We start from the raw sequence: 23,680 nt of genomic DNA, 5'->3' as shown, positions 1-23,680 counted from the left end.
CAGGGTGCTGAGGATGTGAAGGAGTTATGTTCTTTCTTTCTATATTGCAATGGAGGAGTTGGCACTGAGACACACAGCCTGTACAGTATTATCTGGGAATGACGTTTTTCCTTGCCATGCACTGTACAGGACCTGCCACTGAGATCATTGCCAGATGGGGGTGAATAATTCCCTTTTAGTCTATGTGTAATCTACCTGTACAGGAGCTGCAATAGAGATACACAAAACTGTACAGATGGATTTGAATTGCTCCCTTTTATAGAGTCATTTGCAGCACAGAAGGAGGTGTGTACTGTAGGAACATAGGAATTGCCAGATGAAACAATCTTCAGCCAGAAGTGCCGAGTTGATGATCCATCTCGTCCTCCTCCTGAAGTCCCCAGCATCACAGATGCCAGACTTCAGCCAATTCGATTCATTCTGCGTGATATCAAGAAATGACTGAAGGCACTGGATACTGCAAAAGCTTTGGACCCTGACAATATTCCAGCAATAGTACTGAAGACCTGTGCTCCAGAACTTGCCGTGCCCCTAGCCAAGCTGTTCCAAAACAACTACAACACTGGCATCTACCCGGAAATGTGGAAAATTGCCCAGGTATGTTCAGTATACAAAAAGCAAGACAAGTCCAACCCGGCCAATTACCGCCCCCATCAGTCTTCTCCCAATCATCAGTAAAGTGATGGAAGGTGTCATGAACAGTGCCATTAAGCGGCACCCGCTTAGCAATAACCTCCTCAGAGGCTCAGTTTGGGTTCTGCCAGGGCCACTCAGCTCCTGACCTCATTACAGTGGTTCAAACATGGACAAAAGAGCTGAACTCGAGGTGAGGTGAGAGTGACTGCCCTTGACATCAAGGTAGCATTTGACCGGGTATGGCATCAAGGAGCCCTAGTAAAACTGGAGTCACTGGGAATCAGGGGGAAAACTCTCCGCTGTTTGGAGTCATACCTAGCACAAATGAAGATGGTTGTGGTTGTCGGAGGTCAATCATCTGAGCTCCAGGACATCACTGCTGGAGTTCCTCAGGGTAGTGTCCTAAGCCCAACTATCTTCAGCTGCTTCATCAATGACATTCCTTCAAACATAAGGTCAGAAGTGGGGATGTTCGCTGATGATTGCACAATGTTCAGCACCATTTGCGGCTCTTCAGATACTGAAACAGTCCGTGTAGAAATGCAGCAATACCTGGACAATATCCAGGCTTGGGCTGATAAGTGGCAAGTAACATTCGCTCCACACAAGTGCCAGGCAATGACCATCTCCAACAAGAGAGAATCTAACCATCTCCCCTTGACATTTAATGGCATTACCATCGCTGAATCCCCCACTATCAACATCCTAGCAGCTACCATTGACCAGAAACTGAACTGAAGTAGCCATATAAATAGCGTGGCTACAAGAGCAGGTCAGAGGCTAGGAATCCTGCAGCGAGTAACTCACCTCCTGACTCCCCAAAGCCTGTCCACCATCTACAAGGCACAAGTCAGGAGTGTGATGGAATACTCTCCACTTGCCTGGATGCGTGCAGCTCCAACAACACAAGATGCTCAACACCATCCAGGACAAAGCAACCCACTTGATTGGCACCCCATCCACAAGCATTCACTCCCTCCACCACCGACGCACAGTTGCAGCAGTGTGTACCATCTACAAGATGCACTGCAGCAACGCAAGTTTCCCTTCAAGTCACACACCATCCTGACTTAGAACTATATCGCTGTTCCTTCACTATCGCTGGGTCAAAGTCCTGGAACTCCCTTCCTAACAGCACTGTGGGTGTACCTACCTCATGGGGACTGCAGCGGTTCAAGAAGGCAGCTCACCACTACCTTCTCAAGGGCAATTAGGGATGGACAATAAATGGTGGCCGAGCCACCGACACCCACATCTCATGAATGAATTTTTAAAAAAATGGATGGGATCCATCTCATTCACTTTCTACCAACCTCGTTGTCATATGATACAGTGATAATGGAGTTGTTGACTAATCACGGCAAATCTCGCTGAAGGAGAGAATCTATCTCCACTTGGAGAGGCAAAATTTGATTAGGAATAGTCAGCATGGCTTTGTCAGAGGGAGGTCATGCTGAACAAATTTGATTGAATTTTTTGATCATGTGACCAGGTGTGTAGATGAGGGTAGTGCAGTTGATGTAGTTTACATGGATTTCAGCAAAGCCTTTGACAAGGTCCCACATGGGAGACTTATCAAGAAAGCAAATGCACATGGGATACAAGGTGACTTGATGAGGTGGATTCAAAATTGGCTTAGCTGTAGGAGACAGAGTGATGACAGACGGCTGTTTCAGTGACTGGAAGCCAGTGTCCAGTGGCGTACCACAGGGATCTGTGCTGGGTCCCCTATTGTTTGTCATTTATATAAACGACATAGATGACTATGCGGGGGGTAGGATCAGTAAGTTCGCGGATGACACAAAGATTGGCCGAGTAGGTAACAGTGAGGTGGAGTGTCTTAGGTTACAGGAAGATATAGACGGGATGGTCAAATGGGCAGAAAAGTGGCAGATGGAATTTAACGCTGAAAAGTGTGAGGTGATACACTTTGGAAGGAGTAATGTGACATGGAAGTATTCAATGAATGGCCTGACACTGGGAAGTTACGAGGAACAAAGGGACCTTGGCGTGTTTGTCCATAGATCTCTGAAGGCAGAAGGGCAGGTTAATAGGGTGGTGCAAAAGCCATGTGGGACACTTGCCTTTATCAATCGAGGCATAGGTTACAAAAGCAGGGAGGTCATGTTGGAGTTGTACAGAACTTTGGTAAGGCCACAGCTGGAGTACTGTGTGCAATTCTGGTCACCACATTATAGGAAGGATGTGAATGCACTGGAGGGTGTGCAGAGGCGATTCACCAGGATGTTGCCTGGGATGGAACATTTCAGCTATGAAGAGGTTGGAAAGGCTTGGGTTGTTTTCGCTGGAGCAGAGAAGACTGAGGGGTGACCTAATCAAGGTGTACAAGATTATGAGGGGCATGGACAGGGTGGATAGGGAGCAGCTGTTCCCCTTAGTTGAAGGGTCAGTTATGAGGGGTCACAAGTTTAAGGTGAGGGGCGGGAGGTTTAAGGGGGACTTGAGGAAGAACTTTTTTACCCAGAGGGTGGTGACAGTCTGGAATGCCCTGCCTGGGAGGGTGGTAGATGCAGGTTGCCTCACATCCTTTAAAAAGTACTTGGATGAGCACTTGGCACGTCATAACATTCAAGGCTATGGGCCAAGTGCTGGCAAATGGGATTAGGTAGACAGGTCAGGTGTTTTACTGCATCGGTGCAGACTCGATGGGTCGAAGGGCCTCTTCTGCACTGTATTATTATGTAATTCTGTGAACAATGTTTATCAATTAGTCTACAATAGATCCAGATATAGCACAAGGAATACTCCAGTGGTGGTAAACTTTGGGAACCATAGGTCCAAAGTCACTTGTTCCTTACACGTATGCTACGCTTACCACATGCCACAAATTACTCAAGTACTCTATCCCAAGATATAGTTTTCTATAAGAAATCTATCTAATAACTTGCTCACTGAAATAATGTTCATGTCCATGCACTCTTTGTCTCTCAAGATAAAGAAGCCAATGGATACGCGCCTGGAGGTGGTCAGTGGTTTTTGAAGCAGCGCCTGGAGTGGCTATAAAGGCCAATTCTAGAATGACAGGCTCTTCCACAGGTGCTGCAGAAAAATTTGTTTGTCGGGGCTGTTACACAGTTGGCTCTCCCCTTGCGCTTTTGTCTTTTTTCCTGCCAACTGCTAAGTCTCTTCGACTCGCCACAATTTAGCCCCGCCTTTATGGCTGCCCGCCAGCTCTGGCGATCGCTGGCAACTGACTCCCACGACTTGTGATCAATGTCACAGGACTTCATGTCGCGTTTGCAGACGTCTTTAAAGCGGAGACATAGAGGCCGGTGGGTCTGATACCAGTGGCGAGCTCACTGTACAATGTGTCTTTGGGGATCCTGCCATCTTCCATGCGGCTCACATGGCCAAGCCATCTCAAGCGCCGCTGACTCAGTAGTGTGTATAAGCTGGGGATGTTGGCCGCCTCGAGGACTTCTGTTTTGGAGATACGGTCCTGCCACCTGATGCCAAGTATTCTACGAAGGCAGCGAAGATGGAATGAATTGAGACGTCGCTCTTGGCTGACATACGTTGTCCAGGCCTCGCTGCCATCGAGCAAGGTACTGAGGACACAGGCTTGATACACTCAGACTTTTGTGTTCCGTGTCAGTGCGCCATTTTCCCACACTCTCTTGGCCAGTCTGGACACAGCAGTGGAAGCCTTTCCCATGCGCTTGTTGATTTCTGCATCTAGAGACAGGTTACTGTCCATGCACTGATACTGAGATAACTCAAGTTAACAGATGAAAGTGAATTGCTCCCTTTTAAGCAGTGTCTACATGAACAGGAATGATGTGTTGCCGGTCCCACTGTGAAAAAGGCTGCCAGGTAGTGGCCAGCTATATCCTGCGGTGAGTCCACCACAGGCATTTTACACTGGGTATAGGCTGTGTCCGGGTTCTGCTCGGCAACTTCCCTGGAAGCACAGCTGAGACCTGTAACCTTGCATGTGGGAGAATCTGCACTATTTGCAAACTCCACTGAATGTAGTGGCTCACATAGTCATCCAGACTCCCATCTACAATGAACTTATGCTCCCTTCTTTGTCAAGGGAGCCAGTATTACATTGAAAGATAAAAACAAAATGCTGGAAATACTCAGCAGGTCTGGCAACATCTGTGGAGAGAAAGAGTTTTGGTGATGTTGGTTGAAAGATAAACATTGACTCGGACACGTGGAAAACTCCACCGCTCTTTAAAATAGTGTCATGGGATCTTTTACGTCCACCTAAGAATACAAGACTGGATTCAATTTAACCTCCCATCTGAAAGGCACCTCTGGCAGTGCTGCACTTGTTTAGTAATATACTGGATTGTCAGCCTAACTCCTCCTCTGTCTATAGTCTTCCTCCTCAGTGATTTGAAATTAAGACTCATGACATCATTTCAATCTCAAACCTACTCTTTCCTAGAACTCTTCAGCTCCCTCAAGCTTCCTTTCCACCTATAGCCTTCCAGTTTTTAAACCCATGCCTGATGGTAACCAAGCAATAATTCTTGATTTTCTTTGTTTTCCATCATTGTTATCAACCTTCAGTCCTGTACTTTCGGCCACTTTGCTTCTCAATAAAACAAACTCATTAATTCTTTTACCCCCTCAGGTTTTAAAGAGACTGCCTTCCTATATGCTATCTCTTCCGCTGGATTGACTCACGCCCTGGCTAAGGCTTGCAGTGCTGGCCGAATGGAGCGATGTACCTGTGACGAAGCTCCTGACTTGGAAAACCGGGAGGCTTGGCAGTGGGGAGGCTGCGGGGACAACCTCAAGTACAGCAACAAGTTTGTCAAAGAGTTTATGGGACAAAAGAAGTCCAACAAAGATTTACGAGCACGCGTTGATCTGCACAATACCAATGTTGGTGTCAAGGTGAGTGGCAATGTCAAGTTCTTTGAAGGGAAACTGGGTCAGTATAGTCTTGAAAGCAACTTCAGTATTGTTCAACTTGGATCAGTTGGTAGCATTCTCATTCTTGCCTCGCGAGGCTGATACTTCAGGCTCGGAGGTAAATGGCATACTCCTGTTCCTATGTTCTTTGCCATGCATATTTTCTGCTTGCGTAATGAAATAGCATGTAATTCCAGGGCCCAATCCTGAGCTAGAGAAGGACCTTCCTGGTGAAGTGAAGGCATGTCTTGGCAAATCCGCTGAAGTATCCCTAGCAGGGTCTGTGACATCACATACTTGGTGACTGGTGAGCCTGTACAGGTGGCCTGCTTCTGATCATTCCTTTAAAACTTCCTCATTATCCTCAGAACTAAGAGGAATTCCCAGAGGAATATCCATTAACATTTCAGGTGTTTAAAATGAACGTTAAGTTTGCAGAAATGTCACGGAAGCACAAACAAATCCGAAAATGCAAAAGTAAATAAATAACAAAAGGATAAATGAATGGATTCAGGCAACTGAAGAGTACTCCTAGAAAGCAGTTTTTGTTTAAAAAAAGTAAGCTAAGACTGCAGCAGTTCAAAAAGAAGGACCACTACCAATTATAAATGCCAGCCTTGCCAACGATGACCACACCTCAGGGATTAATAGTAAGAATTATTGCATTGAGTTACTTTTGAAGCACGTGTAGGTAAACAAATAAGGTGTTCTGTACCAGCAACATCCCATAAACAGCAATCAGACAAAAGATGAGAGAATCTGTGCTTTGTTTGAGGGAGGAACATTGGCTGAGACAATAGGAGAACTATCTGTTCTTCGAATGGTTTTATGGGATTTTTAAGATCTATCTAATGCCTCATCCAGCACCTCTGAAAAATGTTGAACTCCCTCACTACTGCACTGAAGTGCCAGCCTGGATCCTGTCCTCTGGAGTGTGGCTTGAACCAACAAACTTTCTGACTGCGAGGCAAGAGTATTACCAACCAAGGCCCTTCCTGCTTGCTTCTGATTTGACTATCATGATCTAGTATTCATAGTCATAGAGAGATACAGCACTGAAACAGGCCCTTCGGCCCAAGTGTCTGTGCCGACCAACAACTACCCATTTATACTAATCCTACGTTAATCCCATATTCCCTGTCACATCCCCAGCATTCTCCTACTACCTACCTACACTAGGGGCAATTTACAATGGCCAATTTACCTATCAACCTGCAAAGTCTTTGGCTGTGGGAGGAAACCGGAGCACCCGGCGGAAACCCATGCGGTCACAGGGAGAACTTGCAAACTCCGCACAGGCAGTACCCAGAACCGCACCCGGGTCACTGGAGCTGTGAGGCTGCGGTGCTAACCACTGCGCCAGACCAGTTAAAGGACATAATCGGCAGCACAAGACTGTTTTTTTTCTGTAACATGCTTTTATGTGCCAGAAGAATTACAAGGTCTTGTTAACCATCACCCAGAAGGGTGGTGAGCTGCACACCAGCTGCGTTTGCAGTGATATCATGCGTAAGCAATGGGTCTCTATGTCCATGAGTTGCGCCATTGCATCAAACAAAAAACAAACTGCCAAACGCTTTCTAGGAAGATTTTCTGGAATGTACAACTCCATCTTTAAACATGGGGATGCATGGCCACTCCTGGATTTCTAAATCACCGTGGGACTCTGCAATATGCAGCTGACTTTAATAAAACCCAAGAGTTGCCAAGCTATTACTCTTTGTAGTAGAGAGAACCTAATACGGCTTTTAAGATTTTTTTGATGCTAATGTGGGACTTGTAAAGACTATTCTAAAGTAGAAATACATTAAGTTAGGCAGGGGGAAAAAAGCAAAGGGAATGGTTCCAGCTCCCACTTAGGTCTAAATTCCTTCAGTTCGTTCCCAATGTTGTAGGTTCTTCCATTACAGCCACAGCCCTGAGACATACACTTTCCACTCGGTTCCTGTGCAGTTTGTAGGTCACCTACCTAATTTTGTGGCGCTCCTTGTGTAAGAATTCTTCCAGATCAATATCACCTCTTTCCTCTCCATTTTTACCCAGGCCAAACACACAGAGCAACACAACGAGCAGATACACTGATATAGGACACATAGAAGGTGAATTTGTGCAAGGGCGGGGGTCTCCCACTAAAGTTGCAGTGGACAAGCTGAAGAGCTGCAGAAACCCCAGGAGTACACAGGAAAAACACCCTGGCCTAGAAATTGGATCGCTCTCTGCCGTTTGACAGACGGAAAATGGGTGCCCAACCTCCCATGTTCGAATATCGCAGAGACACAGCCAAAGACATATGGCTTTGGGTGTTGTAGAGGCCTTCCTGGTGGAAGCCTGAAATATGCCTTGGGCCTCTTTGAATATGCTAATAAGAGGTGCAACACGTGTTTTAGGACCCAAACTGAAAATTGGTTTATACTGGTCACAGCATGCTTCAGGCCTACTGCATTCAGGATTACCAGATTTATATTCAATCTAACTAGCGGTCCTCTAAAATACATTTTTTAAACAAAAACATCAAGATATATCGCCGTTCACTCATCATCGCTGGATCAAAGTCCTGGACCTCCCTACCAAACAGCACTGTGGGAATACTCACCAATAGTCAGTTCAAGAAGGCAGCTAGGGACGGGCAATAAATGCCGGCCTTGCTGGCAACGCCCACATCCTGAGAACGAATTCCAAGAAAGAATGGCGAGCCGAGAAGAGCAGAGGTGCTCCTCCCTACCCCGCATTTAAACTGAGAACCGCTGGCATCCACTGCTCACCCCTCCCCAGCCCCATCAACCCAGACTCACCTTAGTTCCACTGCTCTGTCCAAGGTAGCCGATCTTGTGCTCATCTCCCCATGATAGGTGAGATGCCTCTGAAGCCATGACAGGTGCCCACAGCTTGTCAGTAACTAACAAATGAGTCCAAAGCAGTAATTTCCTGTGGTCCTGCCATCAGCCTCATTAGGTGCATGCAATAGCTGCTGCTCCTAAATCCCACCCAGATTTGGGTACGATCCATTTTCTAGGGTTCTGATCCTCCACTTCTCGCAAGACTGATGAACCTAGTTGAAGGACAAGTAGTAGAGAATATGACCAACCTGCTAGACCGTAAATAGCATGTGGGTCTGTTGTAGACTAATTGATAGAGATTAATTGCTATGATTTGTCAACAAATCCATTATCATTGTATCATGTCACTACCAGGATAGTGGAAGGTAGCTTAGATGGACCGTGCCGCCCCCGGAGCAATCCTCCAGTTTATTAAATCTATTTCACGAGCCGGGAACCCCATCCCTTTAAAGACGGGGATCCTGCCTCAGAGATGCTGGCCAATCAAAGGGCCAGCTGCTCAGCGGTATCGGCAGTGCCACCAGGAGCGGTGGCCACTGCCAGTACTGCAGAGGCCTCAGACCCAGGCCCAGCGCTGGGATCCTGCATCTCAGGTAAGTGAGTGGGAGTCACCGGATCCAGTCCAGTAGGCCCCGGTGGTGTCCCGGGAGGTAAAGTGGCCACAGATTGCCCACAGAGGAGGAACCCCTTCCCAAGCCTGCAGCGAGTGCAGCTTGTGTTACAAGAACACCTCCCCACATGGTGGAGACAACCCCTGCCGCTGGAAAGATCCCAGCGGTGGCAGGAAGAGGCCCTTAAGTAGCCTATTAATGGCCAATTAAGGCCCTCAATTGACCTCTGGGCAGGAAAGCCATGGTTAGCCTATCCCGCCTCCAGTAAGATTGCTTGGCAGCAGGGAGGTGATGGGCCCTCTACCCCCACCACCCGTCGTGATTCCCTGTCCCCCCCCCCCCCCCCCCCCCCCCACTGCCTCTGACCCCGTTTTAGGGAAGCCCATAAAATCCAGCCCAATGAATAAGAAAGTTAGCTATTCCGTGCTTCGTTTTCCAGGCTAGGAGATGGGAATTTACAAGCACCTGCCGATTTTCAAATTTCCCTCTGACTGACCTCAGGTTGTGCCTGTTAAAATCAATTAGACTTTGTGGTCTTAACAGGGACAAACCTGGTTAAACACAGTTCTGCCTTGTCTGCAGAATAAAAAGCTAATCTTGGTATTTCATGAAACTACCAGATTTTCATTAAAAAAAAAAGACCATCTAGTTCATTAATGCCCTTTAGGGAAGGAAATCTACTGCCCTTGCATAGTCTGCCCTACTTGTGACTCCAGCCCCAAAGCAATGTGGTTGACTCTTAACTGCCCTCTGAATGGCCTGGAAAAACACTAGTTGTATCAAATTGCTACTAAAAAACACCTGGCATCAAACTTGGCATCAGACACAAGAAAGGCATACCCAGCCCAGTCAACCCTGCAAAGTCCTCCTTACAAATATCTGGGGACTTGTGCCAAAATTGGAAGAGCTGTCCCACAGATTAACCAAGTAACAGCTTTACAAAGTCATACTCAGAGTCATACCTTTTAAACAACGTCCCAGATTTCCCAATCATCATTCCTGGGTATGTCCTGTCCCACCAGCAGGACAGACCCACCAGAGGTAGCGTCACTGTGGTATACAGTTGGGAGGGAGTTGCCCTGGGAGTCCTCAACATTGACTCTGGACCCCATGAAGTCTCCTGGCATCAAGTCAAACATGGCCAATGAACCCTCCTGCTGATTACCACCTATTGTCCTCCCTCAACTGGTTAATCAGTGCTTCTCCATGTTGAACACCACTTGGAAGAAGCATTGAGGGCAGCAAAGGCACAGGAAGTTCTCTGGATGGAGGATTTCAATGTCCATCACTGGGTGTGGTTCGGAAGCATGACTAAGACTGAACTGGCTGAGTCCTGAATGACATTGCTGGCAGACTGGTCTTGTGGCAACTGGTGAAAGAACCAATATGAGAAAAAATATGTACTTGACCTTATCCTTGCCAGTCTACTTGTCACAGATGCATTTGTCTATGACTGTATTGGTAGCTGTGACTATCACACAGTCCTTGTGGAAATGCAGTCCCATTGTGACACTGAACACCCTTCACTGTGTTGTGTGGCACGACCACCATGCTAAATGAAATAGATTCATTCTAGCAGCTCAAAATTGGGCATCCGTTAGGCCTTGGAGACCATCAGCAGGAGCAAAATTGTATCCAACCACAATCTGTAATCTAATGGCCCAACATATCCCTAACTCTACCATTACCATCAAGCCAAGGGACCAACTCTGACTCAATAAGGTGTTTAGAAGAGCGTGCCAGGAGCAGCACCAGGCATACCTAAAAATGAGGTGCCAACCTGGTGAAGCTACAACACAGGACTACATGCATGCTAAACAGTGGAAGCAGCATGTGATAGACACAGCTAAGCAATCCCACAACCAACAGATCAGATCAAAGCTCTGCAGTCCTGTCACATCCAGTCATGAAAGGTGGTGGACAATTGAACAATTAATGGGAGGAGGAGGCTCCACAAATATTCCCATCCTCAATGATGGGGGAGCCCAGCACATCAGTGCAAAAGACAAGACTGAACATTTGCAACCATCCTCAACCAGAAGTGCTGAGTGGATGATCCATCTCAGCCTCCTCCTGAAGTCCCCAACATCACAGATGCCAATCTTCAGCCTATTCGATTCATTCCACGCTATAATCAAGAAACAGCTGAAGGCACTGGAAACATCAAAGACCAACAACTTCCCAGTTACAGTGCTGAAGACTTGTGCACCAGAACTAGCTGCTCCTCTAGTTAAGCTGTTCCTGTACAGTTACAACACAGCCATCTATCTTGAAGACAATGTAGAAAATTGTCCAGGTATTTCCAGTCCACAAAAAGTACAAATTCAATCCAGTTAATTACTGCTCCATCAACTTACTTTTAATCATCAGCAAAGTGATGGAAGGTGTTGTCGACAGTGCTATCAAGCAGCACTTAACTCAGAAATAACCTGCTCCCCGATGCTCAGTCTGGGCTCCAGACCTCATTACAACCTTGGTCCAAACATGGACAAAAGAGCTGAATTCCAGATGTGAGGTGAGAGTGACTGTGCTTGATATGCCCTTTAATCGAATGTGACATCAAAGAGCCCTAATAAAATTGAAGTCAATGGGAATCGGCGGACAGCTCTCCACTGACTGGAGTCATACCCAGCATAAAGGAAGATGTTTGTGGTTGTTGAAGGCCAATTATCTCAGTCCAAGGACATCACTGCAGGGTAGTGTCCTAGGCCCAACCATCTTTAACTGCTTCATCAATTACCTTCCCTCTATCATAAGGTCAGAAGTGGGAATGTTCGCTGTTGATTGAACAGTGTTCAGTCACATTTGCAACTCCTCAAATAATGAAGCAGACTATGCTTGCATGCATCAAGACCTGGACAACATCCAGGCTTATGCCACACAAGTGCCAGGCAATGAACATCTCAAACAAAAGAGAATTTAATCATCTCTCCATGACATTCAACTACATTGCATCACTGAATCCCCTACCATCAACTGCCTGGGGGATACCATTGATCAAAAACTTAACTGGACCAGCTACAAAGGTATTGTGGCTACAAGAGCAGGTCAGAGGCTAGGAATCCTGCAGCGAGTAACTCACCTCCTGACGCCTCAAAGCCTGTCCACCATCTACAAGGCACAAGTCAGGAGTGTGATGGAATACTCTCCACTTGCCTGGATGGGTGCAGCTCCAACAATACTCATGAAGCTTGACACCATCAAGGACAAAGCAGACACTTGATTGGCAGCTCATCCACCACCTTCAACATTCACTCCCTCCGCCACCAACGCACAGTTGCAGCAGTGTACCATCTACAAATGCACTGCAGCAACTCACCAAGGCTTCTTAGACAGCACCTCTCAAACCTGAGACCTCTACCGCCGAGAAGGACAAGGGCAGCAGCTGCATAGAAACAGTTCCCCACCAAGTCAGACACCATCCTAACTTGGAAATATATTGCTGTTCCTTCATCGCTGCTGGATCAAAATCTTGGAACTTGCTCCCTAATAGCATTGTGGGAGTACTTTCTCCACATGGACTGCAGCGGTTCAATAAGGCAGTTCACCACCACCTTCTCAAGTGCAATTTGAAATGGACAATTATTTTTGGCCTTGCCAGCGACATTCACATCTCATGAATAAATGAAAAAAAAGGAGTATGTTACATGCATAGCAGTCATGTCCTTATAAAGCAGCGCGTTATTTGGATTACCCTGAGCGATGCCACAGGAGATCCAATAGTGAGAAGCTGTGTGAGATAGAGCAGGTAATTCGTGGGTGAAACCAGCTAGTTCGATGGGCTGAATGGTCTTTTCACTGTACTGAAATGTTCTTTTGATCTCTGATTTTTTTTTTTTAACTGGCAGAAGTTCTGAAGCTTCTTTTTGGCTATTTTTCAGGAAGGCTGGTTCTGATCTGTGGCCTTCAGTTATTCCAGAAATTTGTCTTGTGATGTTTACATTTTTTTAAATCTCTTTTTTAAAAAAATTCCTTTACATTTTAAAGAGCACATCTGATTCCAATAAAACTCGAGACATGTAATTGTTTTTTTTTATTATGTGCTGATAAATGGTAATATATTCCAGAATCTTAACTGTGGACCACAGGAAGGGAGATGGAGAGGGTGGGACGGATAATGTCATTTGGAAAAGGAGTCAGCCCACTGAGCCTGCTCCACCATTTATATAGTCGTGGCAGCTCTATCTTTCTGATCCTAATGATTCTCAAATACCTCAGTTGGTAGCATTCTGACTTCTGAGCTTTGAAAGCTGTAGGTCAGTCAACTCTAAGACTTCAGTATGTAAATTTTTTTTTATCTGTTTGTGGGAGGTGGGCGTCGCTGGCTAGGCCAGCATTTATTGCCCATCCCCTAATTGCCCTTGAGAAGTGGTGGTCAGTTGCCTTCTTGAACCACTGCAGTCCTTGGGGTGTAGGTACACCAACATTGCTGTTAGGAAATGAGTTCCAGGATTTTGACCCAGTGACAGAAAAGGAACGGCAATATAGTTCCAAGTCAGGATAGTATGTGGCTTGGAGGGAAACTTGCAGGTGGTGTTGCCATGCATCTGCTGCCCTTGTCCTTCTAGGTGGTAGAGGTCGCGGGTTTGGAAGGTGCTGTTTAAGGAGCCTTGGTGAGTTGCTGCAGTGCATCTTGGAGATGGTACACACTGCTGCCACTGTGTGTCAGTGGTGAAGGGAACGAATGTTGAATGTTGTGGATGGTGTGCCAGTCAAGTGCCCAGCCTTGTCCTGGATGGTGTCGAGCTTCATGAGTGTTGTTGGAGCTGCACCCATTCAGGCAAGTGGAGAGTATTCCATCACACTCCTGACTTGTGCCTTGTAGATGGTGGACAGGCACTGGGGAGACAGGAGGTGAGTTACTCACCGCAGAATTCCTAGCCCCTGACCTGCTCTTGTAGCCACAGCATGTCTAGTTCAGTTTCTGGTCAGTGGTAAGCCCCAGGATTCCGTGGTGGTAATGCTATTGAAGCCTAAAAACGGGCGGCACAGTGGCGCAGTGGTTAGCACAGCAGCCTCACAGCTCCAGGGACCCGGGTTCAATTCCGGGTACTGCCTGTGTGGAGTTTGCAAGTTCTCCCTGTGTCTGCGTGGGTTTTCTCCGGGTGCTCCGGTTTCCTCCCACAAGCCAAAAGACTTGCAGGTTGATAGGTAAATTGGCCATTATAAATTGTCACTAGTATAGGTAGGTGGTAGGGAAATATAGGGACAGGTGGTGGATGTTTGGTAGGAATATGGGATTAGTGTAGGATTAGTATAAATGGGTGGTTGATGTTCGGCACAGACTCGGTGGGCCGAAGGGCCTGTTTCAGTGCTGTATCTCTAATCTAATAAAGGGGAGATGGTTCGATACACTCTTGTTTGATATGGTCATTGCCTGGCATTTGTGTGGCGCGAGAGTTACTTGCCACTTATCAGCCCAAGCCTGGATGTTGTCCAGGTCTTGCTGCATCTGCACACTGGCTGCTTCATTATCTGTGAATGGTGCTGAACATTGTGCAATCTTCAGCCGACATCCCCACTTCTGTCCTTATGATAGAGGGAAGGTCATTGATGAAGCAGCTGAAGACAGTTGAGTCTAGCACACTACCCTGAGGAACTCCTGCAGTGATGTCCTGGAGCTCAGATGATTGACCTCCAACAACCACAGCCATCTTCCTTTGTGCTGGGTATGACTCCAACCAGTGGATAGTTTTCTGCCTGTTACGGTCAAGTGAGGAGGGGTCAAAGAGCTTCCCTCTTTTCCCTCTCCTCATTTGACCACAACAGGTTTAATTCTTTCTTAATGTGGATGTACTGGCCAATTCAGTCGGTATTTGATTAGTTCTTGTTCTGATCATGGCAAGTAAGTAATCGGACAGGTTTTCTTGAGTTTAACAGAGGTTAATTTTATTGTACCTAAACTGAACTAATAAAAGTAATAAACTACATGCCAACTTTCACTCGCGCGCGCACACACACGAGGTTTACACACACAAATAGGTTACAGCGTGGGGAAAGGTAGATTGGTTGAGTTAGAGGCCGTAAAAAAAAAGGTATACATACAGTTTGTGGCATTTGGTGATTCGGCTGGCTTCTCGCTGAATTCTGTGGTCCTGAGGCCTTCAGTTTGAAGAGGTAGATGACCAGTTCTGTGGGTCTCTTGGAGACAACGATGCGGATGATTTTCTCCAACGGAGTTTCTGGTGTAGCCAGAATATGCAAAGATGGTCAGTCAACAAGCAGGATTTGAAAGCTTTCAAACTGGAATGGAGAGAGAGAGACACTCCCACTTAGATTTGTACGTATCAGAGTCCAAAAGCTTCTCTCCTCTCTGCTGCAGAAAGACACTAGCTTAAAACCACAGATGGGAAGTTGTAATGAGGTCAGGAGCTGACTGGCCCTGGTGGAACCCAAACTGAGCATCAGTGAGCAGGTTATTGCTGAGCAAATGCCACTTGATAGCACTGTCGACCACCCCTTCCATCACTTTACTGATAGAGAGTAGACTTATAGAGCGGTAATTGGCCAGGTTGGATTTATCCTGCTTTTGCCAGCTAAGTGCCAGTGTTGTAGCTGTACTGGAACAGCTTGGCTAGGGGGGCAGCTAGTTCTGGAGCACAAGACTGCAATACCATTGCCAGAATGTTGTCAGGGCCCATTGCCTTTGCAGTATCTATTGTCTTCAGCTGTTTCTTGATATCACAGAAACAAGGGGAGGAAGAAGAATGGAAGAGCAATAGTGATAGGGGATTCGAAAGTTAGGGGATCAGACAGTCGTTTCTGCGGCAGTAAACGTGACTCCAGGATGGTGTGTTGCCTCCCTGGTGCTAGGGTCAAGGATGTCATGGAACGGCTGCAGGACATCCTTCTGAGGGAGGATGAACAACCAGAGGTCGTGGTCCACATTGGTACCAATAAACATAGGTAGGAGGAGGGATGAGATCCTGAAAGCAGATTTTAGGGAGTTAGGAAGGAAATTAAAAAGCAGGACCTTATGAGCAGTAATCTCAGGATTACTCCCACGTACAAGTGAGCATAGGAATAGGAGAATTGATTGAATACGTGGCTGGAGAATTAGTGTAGGAGGGAGGGCATGAGATTTCTGAGGCATTGGGACCAGTTCTGGGCCAGGTGGGATCTGGACGGGCTACACCTTAATAGGACCGGAACTAATATCCTAGCAGGGACATTTGCTAGTGCTGTTGGTGAGGGTTTAAACTAACTTGTGAGAGGGATGGGAAACTGAGGGGTAACTCAAATTGGAAGGAAGTAAAGCTGGTGACAGGAGGTAGAAAAGTAGCAAGTGACATTAGAAAGCAGGCGAAACAAAGGCGAGCATCAACTAGGCTTAGAATGGAGAATAATGTCAAGAAGACAAGGTTAAGGGCAATTTACCTGAATGCACGCAGCATTCGCAACAAGGTAAATGATTTAAAGGCCCAAATAGAGGTAAATGGGTATGATCTAATTGCCATAACAGCAACGTGGCAACAGGGTGACCAAGACTGGGAACTGAATATTCAAGATATTCAACATTTAGGAAGGACAGGCAAAAAGGAAAAGAGGATGGTGTTGCGCTGATAATAAGGGATGGGATCAGTACATTCGTAAGGGCGAATCTCAGATCGGAAGAACAAAATGTGGAATCTATTTGGGTGGAACTAAAACAGCAAGGAGTAGCAAACATGGGTAGGAGTTGTTTATAGGCCATCAAACTGTAGTGGTAGTGTGAGGCATAGCATTAAACAGGAGATCAGAGAAGCATGTAGCATGGGTAATATAGTAATCACGGGTGATTTCAATCTGCATATAGACTGGATAAACCTAATGAGCACTAATGCTGTGGAGGATAAGTTTCTGGAATGTGTTAGGGATGGTTTTCTAGAGGAGTATGTTGAGAACCGACTAGAGAACCAGCTATTTTAGATCCAGTATTTATGTAATGAGAAAGGGTTAATTATTAATCTTGTTGTAAAAGAACCTTTTAGGATGAATGACCATAATATGGTAGAATTTTACATTATGTTGAAAGTGAGGTAGTTCAATCTGAAGCCAGGATGTTAAATTTGAACAAAGGAAATTATGAAGGTATGAGGGGCAAATTGGCGGAGGTGGATTGGGAAAATACATTAAAAAGTATGACAGTACACAGGCAATGGATAGTCTTTAAAGAATTATTACATAGTTTACAGCAACTATACATTCCTTCAAAGCACAAAAACCCCAAAAGAAAAGGCAGTCAAACATGGCTAACAAAGGAAGTTAAGGATTGTATCAGATTAAAAGAAAAGGCCTGTAATGTTGCCAGAAATGGGCGGCACAGTGGCGCAGTGGTTAGCACCGCAGCCTCACAGCTCCAGGGACCCGGGTTCGATTCTGGGTACTGCCTGTGCAGAGTTTGCAAGTTCTCCCTGTGTCTGCGTGGGTTTTCGCCGGGTGCTCTGGTTTCCTCCCACATCCAAAGACTTGCAGGTGATAGGTAAATTGGCCATTGTAAATTGCCCCTAGTGTAGGTAGGTGGTAGGGAATATGGGATTACTGTAGGGTTAGTATAAATGGGTGGTTGTTGGTCGGCACAGACTCATTGGGCCGAAGGGCCTGTTTCAGTATCTCTAAATAAATAAAAATAAATAAAATAAAACAGTAGTAAACCTGAGGATTGGGAGGATTTTAGAATACAGCAAAGGAAGACCACGAAACTGATAAAGAAAGGGAGAATAGAATACGAATGTAAACTAGCAAGAAACATAAAAACGGACTGTGAAAGCTTCATAGGTATGTAAAAAGAAAACACCTGGCTAAGACAAATGTGTGTCCATTACAAGCAGAGTCAAGAGAATTTATAATGGGGAATAGAAAAATGGCAGAGAAGCTAAGTGATTACTTTGTGTCTGTCTTCACTGAGGAAGATACAAGAAATCTCCCAGAATGAGAGATCCAAGGGACTAGGGAGAGTGAGGAATTGAAGGAGAAATTAATGGGGCTGAAGGCTGAAGTTTGATAAGTCCCCAGGACCTGATGTTCTACACCCCAGAGTGTTGAGAGGTAGCTATGGATGGATTGGTGATCATCTTCCAAAATTCTATAGATTCTGCAACGGATCCTGCAGATTGGAAAGTAGCAAATGTCACCCCACTATTTAAGAAAGGAGGGAGAGAAAACGGAAATACAGACCTGTTAGCATAACATCAGTAGTAGGAAAATGCTATAATCTATTCTAAAGGAGTTGATAAATGGACACTTGGATAATAATGATCTGATTGGGCATAGTCAACATGGATTTATGAATGGGAAATCATGTTTGCCAAACGTGTTGGAATTTTTTGAGGATGTTGGTAACAGAATTGATTAAGGGGAGTTGGTAGACGTGGTATATTTGGACTTTCAGAAGGCTTTTCATAAAGTCCCCCTCTGTAGGTTGTTTGCAAAATTAAAGCACATGGAATAGGAGGTAATATACAGGATTGGTTAACAGGCAGCAAACAAAGAGTAGGAATAAACGGGTCATTCTCGCATTGGCAGACTGTAACCAGTGAGATACCGTAAGGATCAGTACTTGGACCCCAGCTGTTCACAATATATATCAATGATTTGGATGTGGGGACCAAATGTAATATTTCCAAGTTCATGGATGACAAAACTAGATGGGAATGTGTGTTGTGAGGAAGATGCAAAGCGGCTTCAAGGGGATTTGGACACACTTTGGGCAAGAACACAGCAGATGGAAAAATGTGAGGTTATCCACTTTGGTCGGAGGAATAGATGTGCAGAGTATTTCTTCAATGGTAAGAGATTAGAAAGTTTATATGTACAAAGGGACCTTGGTGTCCTCATCAGTAAGTCACTGAAAGCTAACATGCAGGTGCAGCAAGCAATTAGGAAGGCGAATGGTATGTTAGCCTTTGTCGCAAGAGGATTTGAGTACAGGAGTAGTGAAGTCTTGCTTCAATTGTATAGATAAAAGCAAAATACTGCAGATGCTGGAAATCTGAAATAAAAACAAGAAATGCTGGAAATACTCAGCAGGTCTGGCAGCATCTGTGGAGAGAGAAGCAGAGTTCACATTTCAGGTCAGTGATCCTTCTTTAGAACTGGCAAATATTAGAAATGTCAAAGGTTATAAGCAAGTAAAGCGGGGGTGGCGCAAGAGATAACAAAGGAGAAGGTGTAGATAGGACAAGGTCACAGAATAACCGACCAGAAGGTCATGGAGCAAAGGCAAACAATATGTTAATAGTGTGTTGAAAGACAAAGCAGTAGTACAGATAGGGTGTTAACGGACTGAATATTGAACAGCAGCAAGTACAAACATGAGAAATAACAGTAGGTAAGCAAACTGAACAAACTAAGATGAAATAAAATAAACACACAAAAAAAATATAAAGAAAAAATAACTAAAAATAAAAGTAAAATGGGGGGCCCGTCATGCTCTGAAATTATTGAACTCAATGTTCAGTCCGGCAGGCTGTAGTGTGCCTAATTGGTAAATGAGATGCTATTCCGTGAGCTTGAGTTGATGTTCACTGGAACACTACAGCAAGTCCAGGACAGAGATGTGAGCATGAGTGCAGTGGGGGGGGAAAAGTGTTGAGATGGCTAGCAACCAGAAGCTCGGGGTCCTGCTTGCGGACTGAGCAGAGGTGTTCCGCTAAGCGGTCACCCTGTCTGTGTTTGGTCTACCCAATGTAGAGGAGACCACATTGTGAGCAGCGAATACATTATTGAAAGAAGTACAAGTAAATCGCTGCTTCACCTGAAAGGAGTGTTTGGGGCCTGGGACAGTGAGAAGAGAGGAGGTAAATGGGCAGGTATTACGCCTCCTGCGATTGCAGGGGAAGGTGCCATGGGACGGGGACGAGGTGGTGGGGGTAATGGACGAGTGGACCAGGGTGTCGCGGAGGGAACAATCCCTTCGGAATGCTGACAGGGGAAGGGAGGGGAAGATGTGTTTGGTAGTGGCATCACGCTGGAGGTGGCGGAAATGGCGGAGGATGATCCTTTGGATATGGAAGTTGATGGGATGGAAAGTGAGGACAAGGGGAACCCTGTCACGGTTCTGGGAGGGAGGGGAAGGGGTGAGGGTAGAGGTGCAGGAAATGGGCCGGACACGGTTGAGGGCCCTGTCAACCACAGCGCTTCTGATATGTCTTCCTTTTTCCGTGGCCTAGCGAGCCTCAACTGTGTCCGGCCCATTTCCTGCACCTCTACCCTCTCCCCTTGTCCTCACTTTCCATCCCATCAGCCTCCATATCCAAAGGATCATCCTCCGCCACCTCCAGCATGATGCCACTACCAAACACATCTTCCCCTCCCTTCCTTTTTCCTCAACTGAGGATTCCCCTGGGTGGTGGTGGCAGTAGGTGGTAATTAGCAGGAGGTTTCCTTGCCCATGTTTGACCTGACACCATGAGACTCTACAGTCAATGTTGAGGACTCCCAGGGCCACTCCCTCCTGACTGTATACCACTGTGCCGCCACCTCTGGTGGGTCTGTCCTGCCAGTGGGATAGGACAGGGATAGGGATGGTAGTGTCTGGGGATGTTGTCTGTAAGGAATGATTCCATGAGTATAACTATGCTTAACTAGTCTGTTGGTAGCTCTCTCAATTTTGGCAGAAGGCCCAAGAAGTTAGTGAGGAGAACTTCGCAGGGTTGACAGGGCTGGGTTTGCCATTGTCATTTCCAGTGCCTAGATCAATGTTGGGTGGTCTGTCCGGTTTCATTCCTTTTCTTAGGTTTCGTAGCGTTTGATACAACTGAGTGGCTTGCTAGGCCATTTAATAAGCAACCACAATGACGTGGGGCTGGGGTCACATGTAGGTCAGACCGGGTAAGGACAGCAGATTTCCTTCCCTAAAGGACGTTAGTGAACCAGATGGATTTTTAACGATTAACCATTAGACTAGTTTTTCTAAATTCCAGATTTATTCATTGAATTCAAATTTCACCATCTGCCATGGTGGGATTCAAACCCATCTCCCCAGAGCATTAGCCTGGGCTCTGGACTACTAGTTCAGTGATATTACCACTATGCCAACACCTCGCCACATCAATGCAGTAGTGAAGGAGTGTGGTATTTCAGATGTCATCCTTAGGATTTGTGTGTGCTTGGCGGGGTGACGGGGTGGGTGCGGGGGATTGATTTTGCATTCCACCTGCTTGGAACTTGGCTCTTTATGTCTGAATTTAACATGCAAGTCCTTGTGAATTTATGTGAATTTCTCACCAGAAACCCACTCTGTGTTAAAATGCACCCCTTGTCTGCCCTTGCTCCTTAGGTGGATGTGAAAAATCCAATGGTAGACTGGAACCTGAGCAGGAACCTTGCTTAGCACTCTGACCAAAAACAGACTAATGAGCCATTTCCTTGTCTTAAATATCTACTGAATATCGCTGTGTGAAATTTGCCTTCACCTACGTAGGCTGAGAATTTCTGTGGAGCTGCTGCCAATCTGCAGCTTTACCTGTGCTGGAAGTGCAGCAGAATTGTAAACTGTGGAGCATGATCAGCTCAGACGAAATTCCCGGCCTAGTAACTGCACATTCTTGGTTGTGAGGCATTTTGAGGTATGATGCGATTTATAGAAATCCAAATATTTTTCTTTGTGTAAAGATTTTTCCAGGGAGTAATTTTTAACCAGTTTAGTTTTAGCTTTCAGATTATGAATTGACAAATTCAAGAGGATCGATACTTAATGTGAGCTGGGTAAACTTTCAACTTGTCGTCTGCTTGTAAAGCTGGCGTTACAGATTGTCCACCAGTTTCTTTAACTGGTGTTTGATCCACCAGTTTTACGCCAAGTTAAAAATCTACTCTAACATCTGGATTGAGCAAAGGCTGTTGACTTCACTGAGCCTTGGTCCATTCCATCATAGACTTCCCTTTCACACTACCTGTCAGTCCCTTACTTTAAGAAATAATAAACTTGTTCCCTACCTAAATAACAAATTTACTCATATGCAGATATGAAGCAAATGATTGTGTAGTTTTGGAGACAAAGTAGTTTTTAACATTTGAGCCGAGCCAGCAATTGTTTCTTCCAATCCTGTATGTTTCTTTGTTTGTCTTCATGTTTTTGGTTGGGTTTGAACCTTGGACCTAGACCCTAAAGGACAATGGAATAAATTTTAGTTTCTGCACTGATTTGAGCTTTGAGTGAACATCAGAAATTCAGATATACATCCCCAAATTTTGAATGTGTGCTCCCAATGCATAAAGCTCTCCAGCAGGAGTGGCAAAAGTGAAAATGTAGTCTACTGTTCCATCATGCAATGGGTTACAAAGCCTTCCATCTCTGGGGCCTAGATCTTAATGTAGCCCAGTCTAATGTTGGTTACATCACAACTCAATTTCCAGTCAGAAGCACCCAGGACAAAATTACTTTTAGGCAGTCTGACTTTGGCTGCAAGAATGCTGGTCTGGTTCAGAAGATTGTCATTGTGGTTAGGTAAAGTTGGTGTTGAGGTGTATTTCTGGTACATGTTAGGAGATTTACATTTGCCTGCTATTTAACCAACCTGGGAGTGTATGATGCTGATACTGGATCCACAACTGGATAACAAATACATTTCCCTCAGACTGGCAAGCCCCACCATAATGAATACATATTGTCCTCTGCTTCTTTCAAAGTTGCCATGCTATACACCACTGAAAGAAAGAAATTAGATTTTGCCTTTCAAGTCCTCCGGTTCTTCGGAGCCAATGAAATACTTTTGAAGTATAGTCACTATTGTAAAGTTTTTTTTATTCGTTCATGGGATGTGGGCATCGATGGCTAGGCCAACATTTATTGCCCATCCCTAATTGCCCTTGGTGGTGAGCCGCCGCCTTGAACCGCTGCAGTCCATGTGGGGTAGGTACACCCACAGTCCTGTTAGGAAGGGAGTTCCAAGATTTTGACCCAGCGACAGTGAAGGAACAATGATTATAGTTCCAAGTCAGGATGGTGTGTGGCTTGGAAGGGAACTTGCAGGTGGTTGTGTTCCCATGCATCTGCTGCCTTTGTTCTTCTAGGTGGTAGAAGTCACGGGTTTGGAAGGTGCTGCCTGAGGAGCCTTGGTGCATTGCTGCAGTGCATCTCGTAGATTGTACACACTGCTGCCACTGTGCATCACTAGTGGAGGGAGTGAATGTTTGTTGATGGGGTGCCAATCAAGTGGGCTGCTTTGGCCCAGATGGTGTTGAGCTTCTTGAATGTAGTTGGAGCTGCACCCATCCAGGCCAGTGGAGAGTATTCCATCACTGACTTGTGCCTTGTAGGCAGATGGTAGGCAGGCTTTGGCGAGTCAGGAGGTGAGCTACTTGCTGCAGGATTCCTAGCTTCTGACCTCCTCTTGCAGCCACGATATTTATATGACTACTCAAGTTCAGCTTCTGGTCAATGGTAACCCCCAGGATGTTAGTGGGGATTCAGCAAACGTACTGCCATTAAATGTCAAGGGGAGATGGTTAGATTCTCTCTTGTTGGAGATGGTCATTACCTGGCACTTGTGAGACGCCAATATTACTTGCCACTTAGCCCAAGCTTGGCTATTGTCCAGGTGTTGCTGCATTTCTACGCGGACTGCTTCAGTATCTGAGGAGTCGCGAATGGTGCTAAACATTGTGCAATCATCAGCGAACATCCCCACTTCTGACCTTATGATTGAAGTAAGGTCATTGATGAAGCAGCCGAGGATAGTTGGGCCTAGGACACTACCCTGAGGAACTCCTGCAGAGATGTCC

The 23,680-nt window shown here is 45.8% G+C and overlaps 1 protein-coding gene across 1 annotated transcript in view; it reads left to right on the top strand.

Annotated features, from left to right (window-relative positions):
• Window positions 1–23,680, top strand: part of wnt9a (wingless-type MMTV integration site family, member 9A) — a 94,704-nt gene that overhangs the window by 43,272 nt on the left and 27,752 nt on the right. The window contains exon 3 of the mRNA XM_068031474.1: window positions 5,243–5,508. Within this exon, the coding sequence (XP_067887575.1) occupies window positions 5,243–5,508 (266 nt within the window). The remainder of the gene's footprint in view (window positions 1–5,242; window positions 5,509–23,680) is intronic.

The sequence above is a fragment of the Heterodontus francisci genome, chromosome 5 (genome assembly GCF_036365525.1).
Source record: "Heterodontus francisci isolate sHetFra1 chromosome 5, sHetFra1.hap1, whole genome shotgun sequence".
Taxonomy (NCBI): Eukaryota; Metazoa; Chordata; class Chondrichthyes; order Heterodontiformes; family Heterodontidae; genus Heterodontus; species Heterodontus francisci.
The sequence above is the reverse complement of the archived record's forward strand: the minus strand, read 5'-3'. Positions and strand labels throughout refer to the sequence as shown.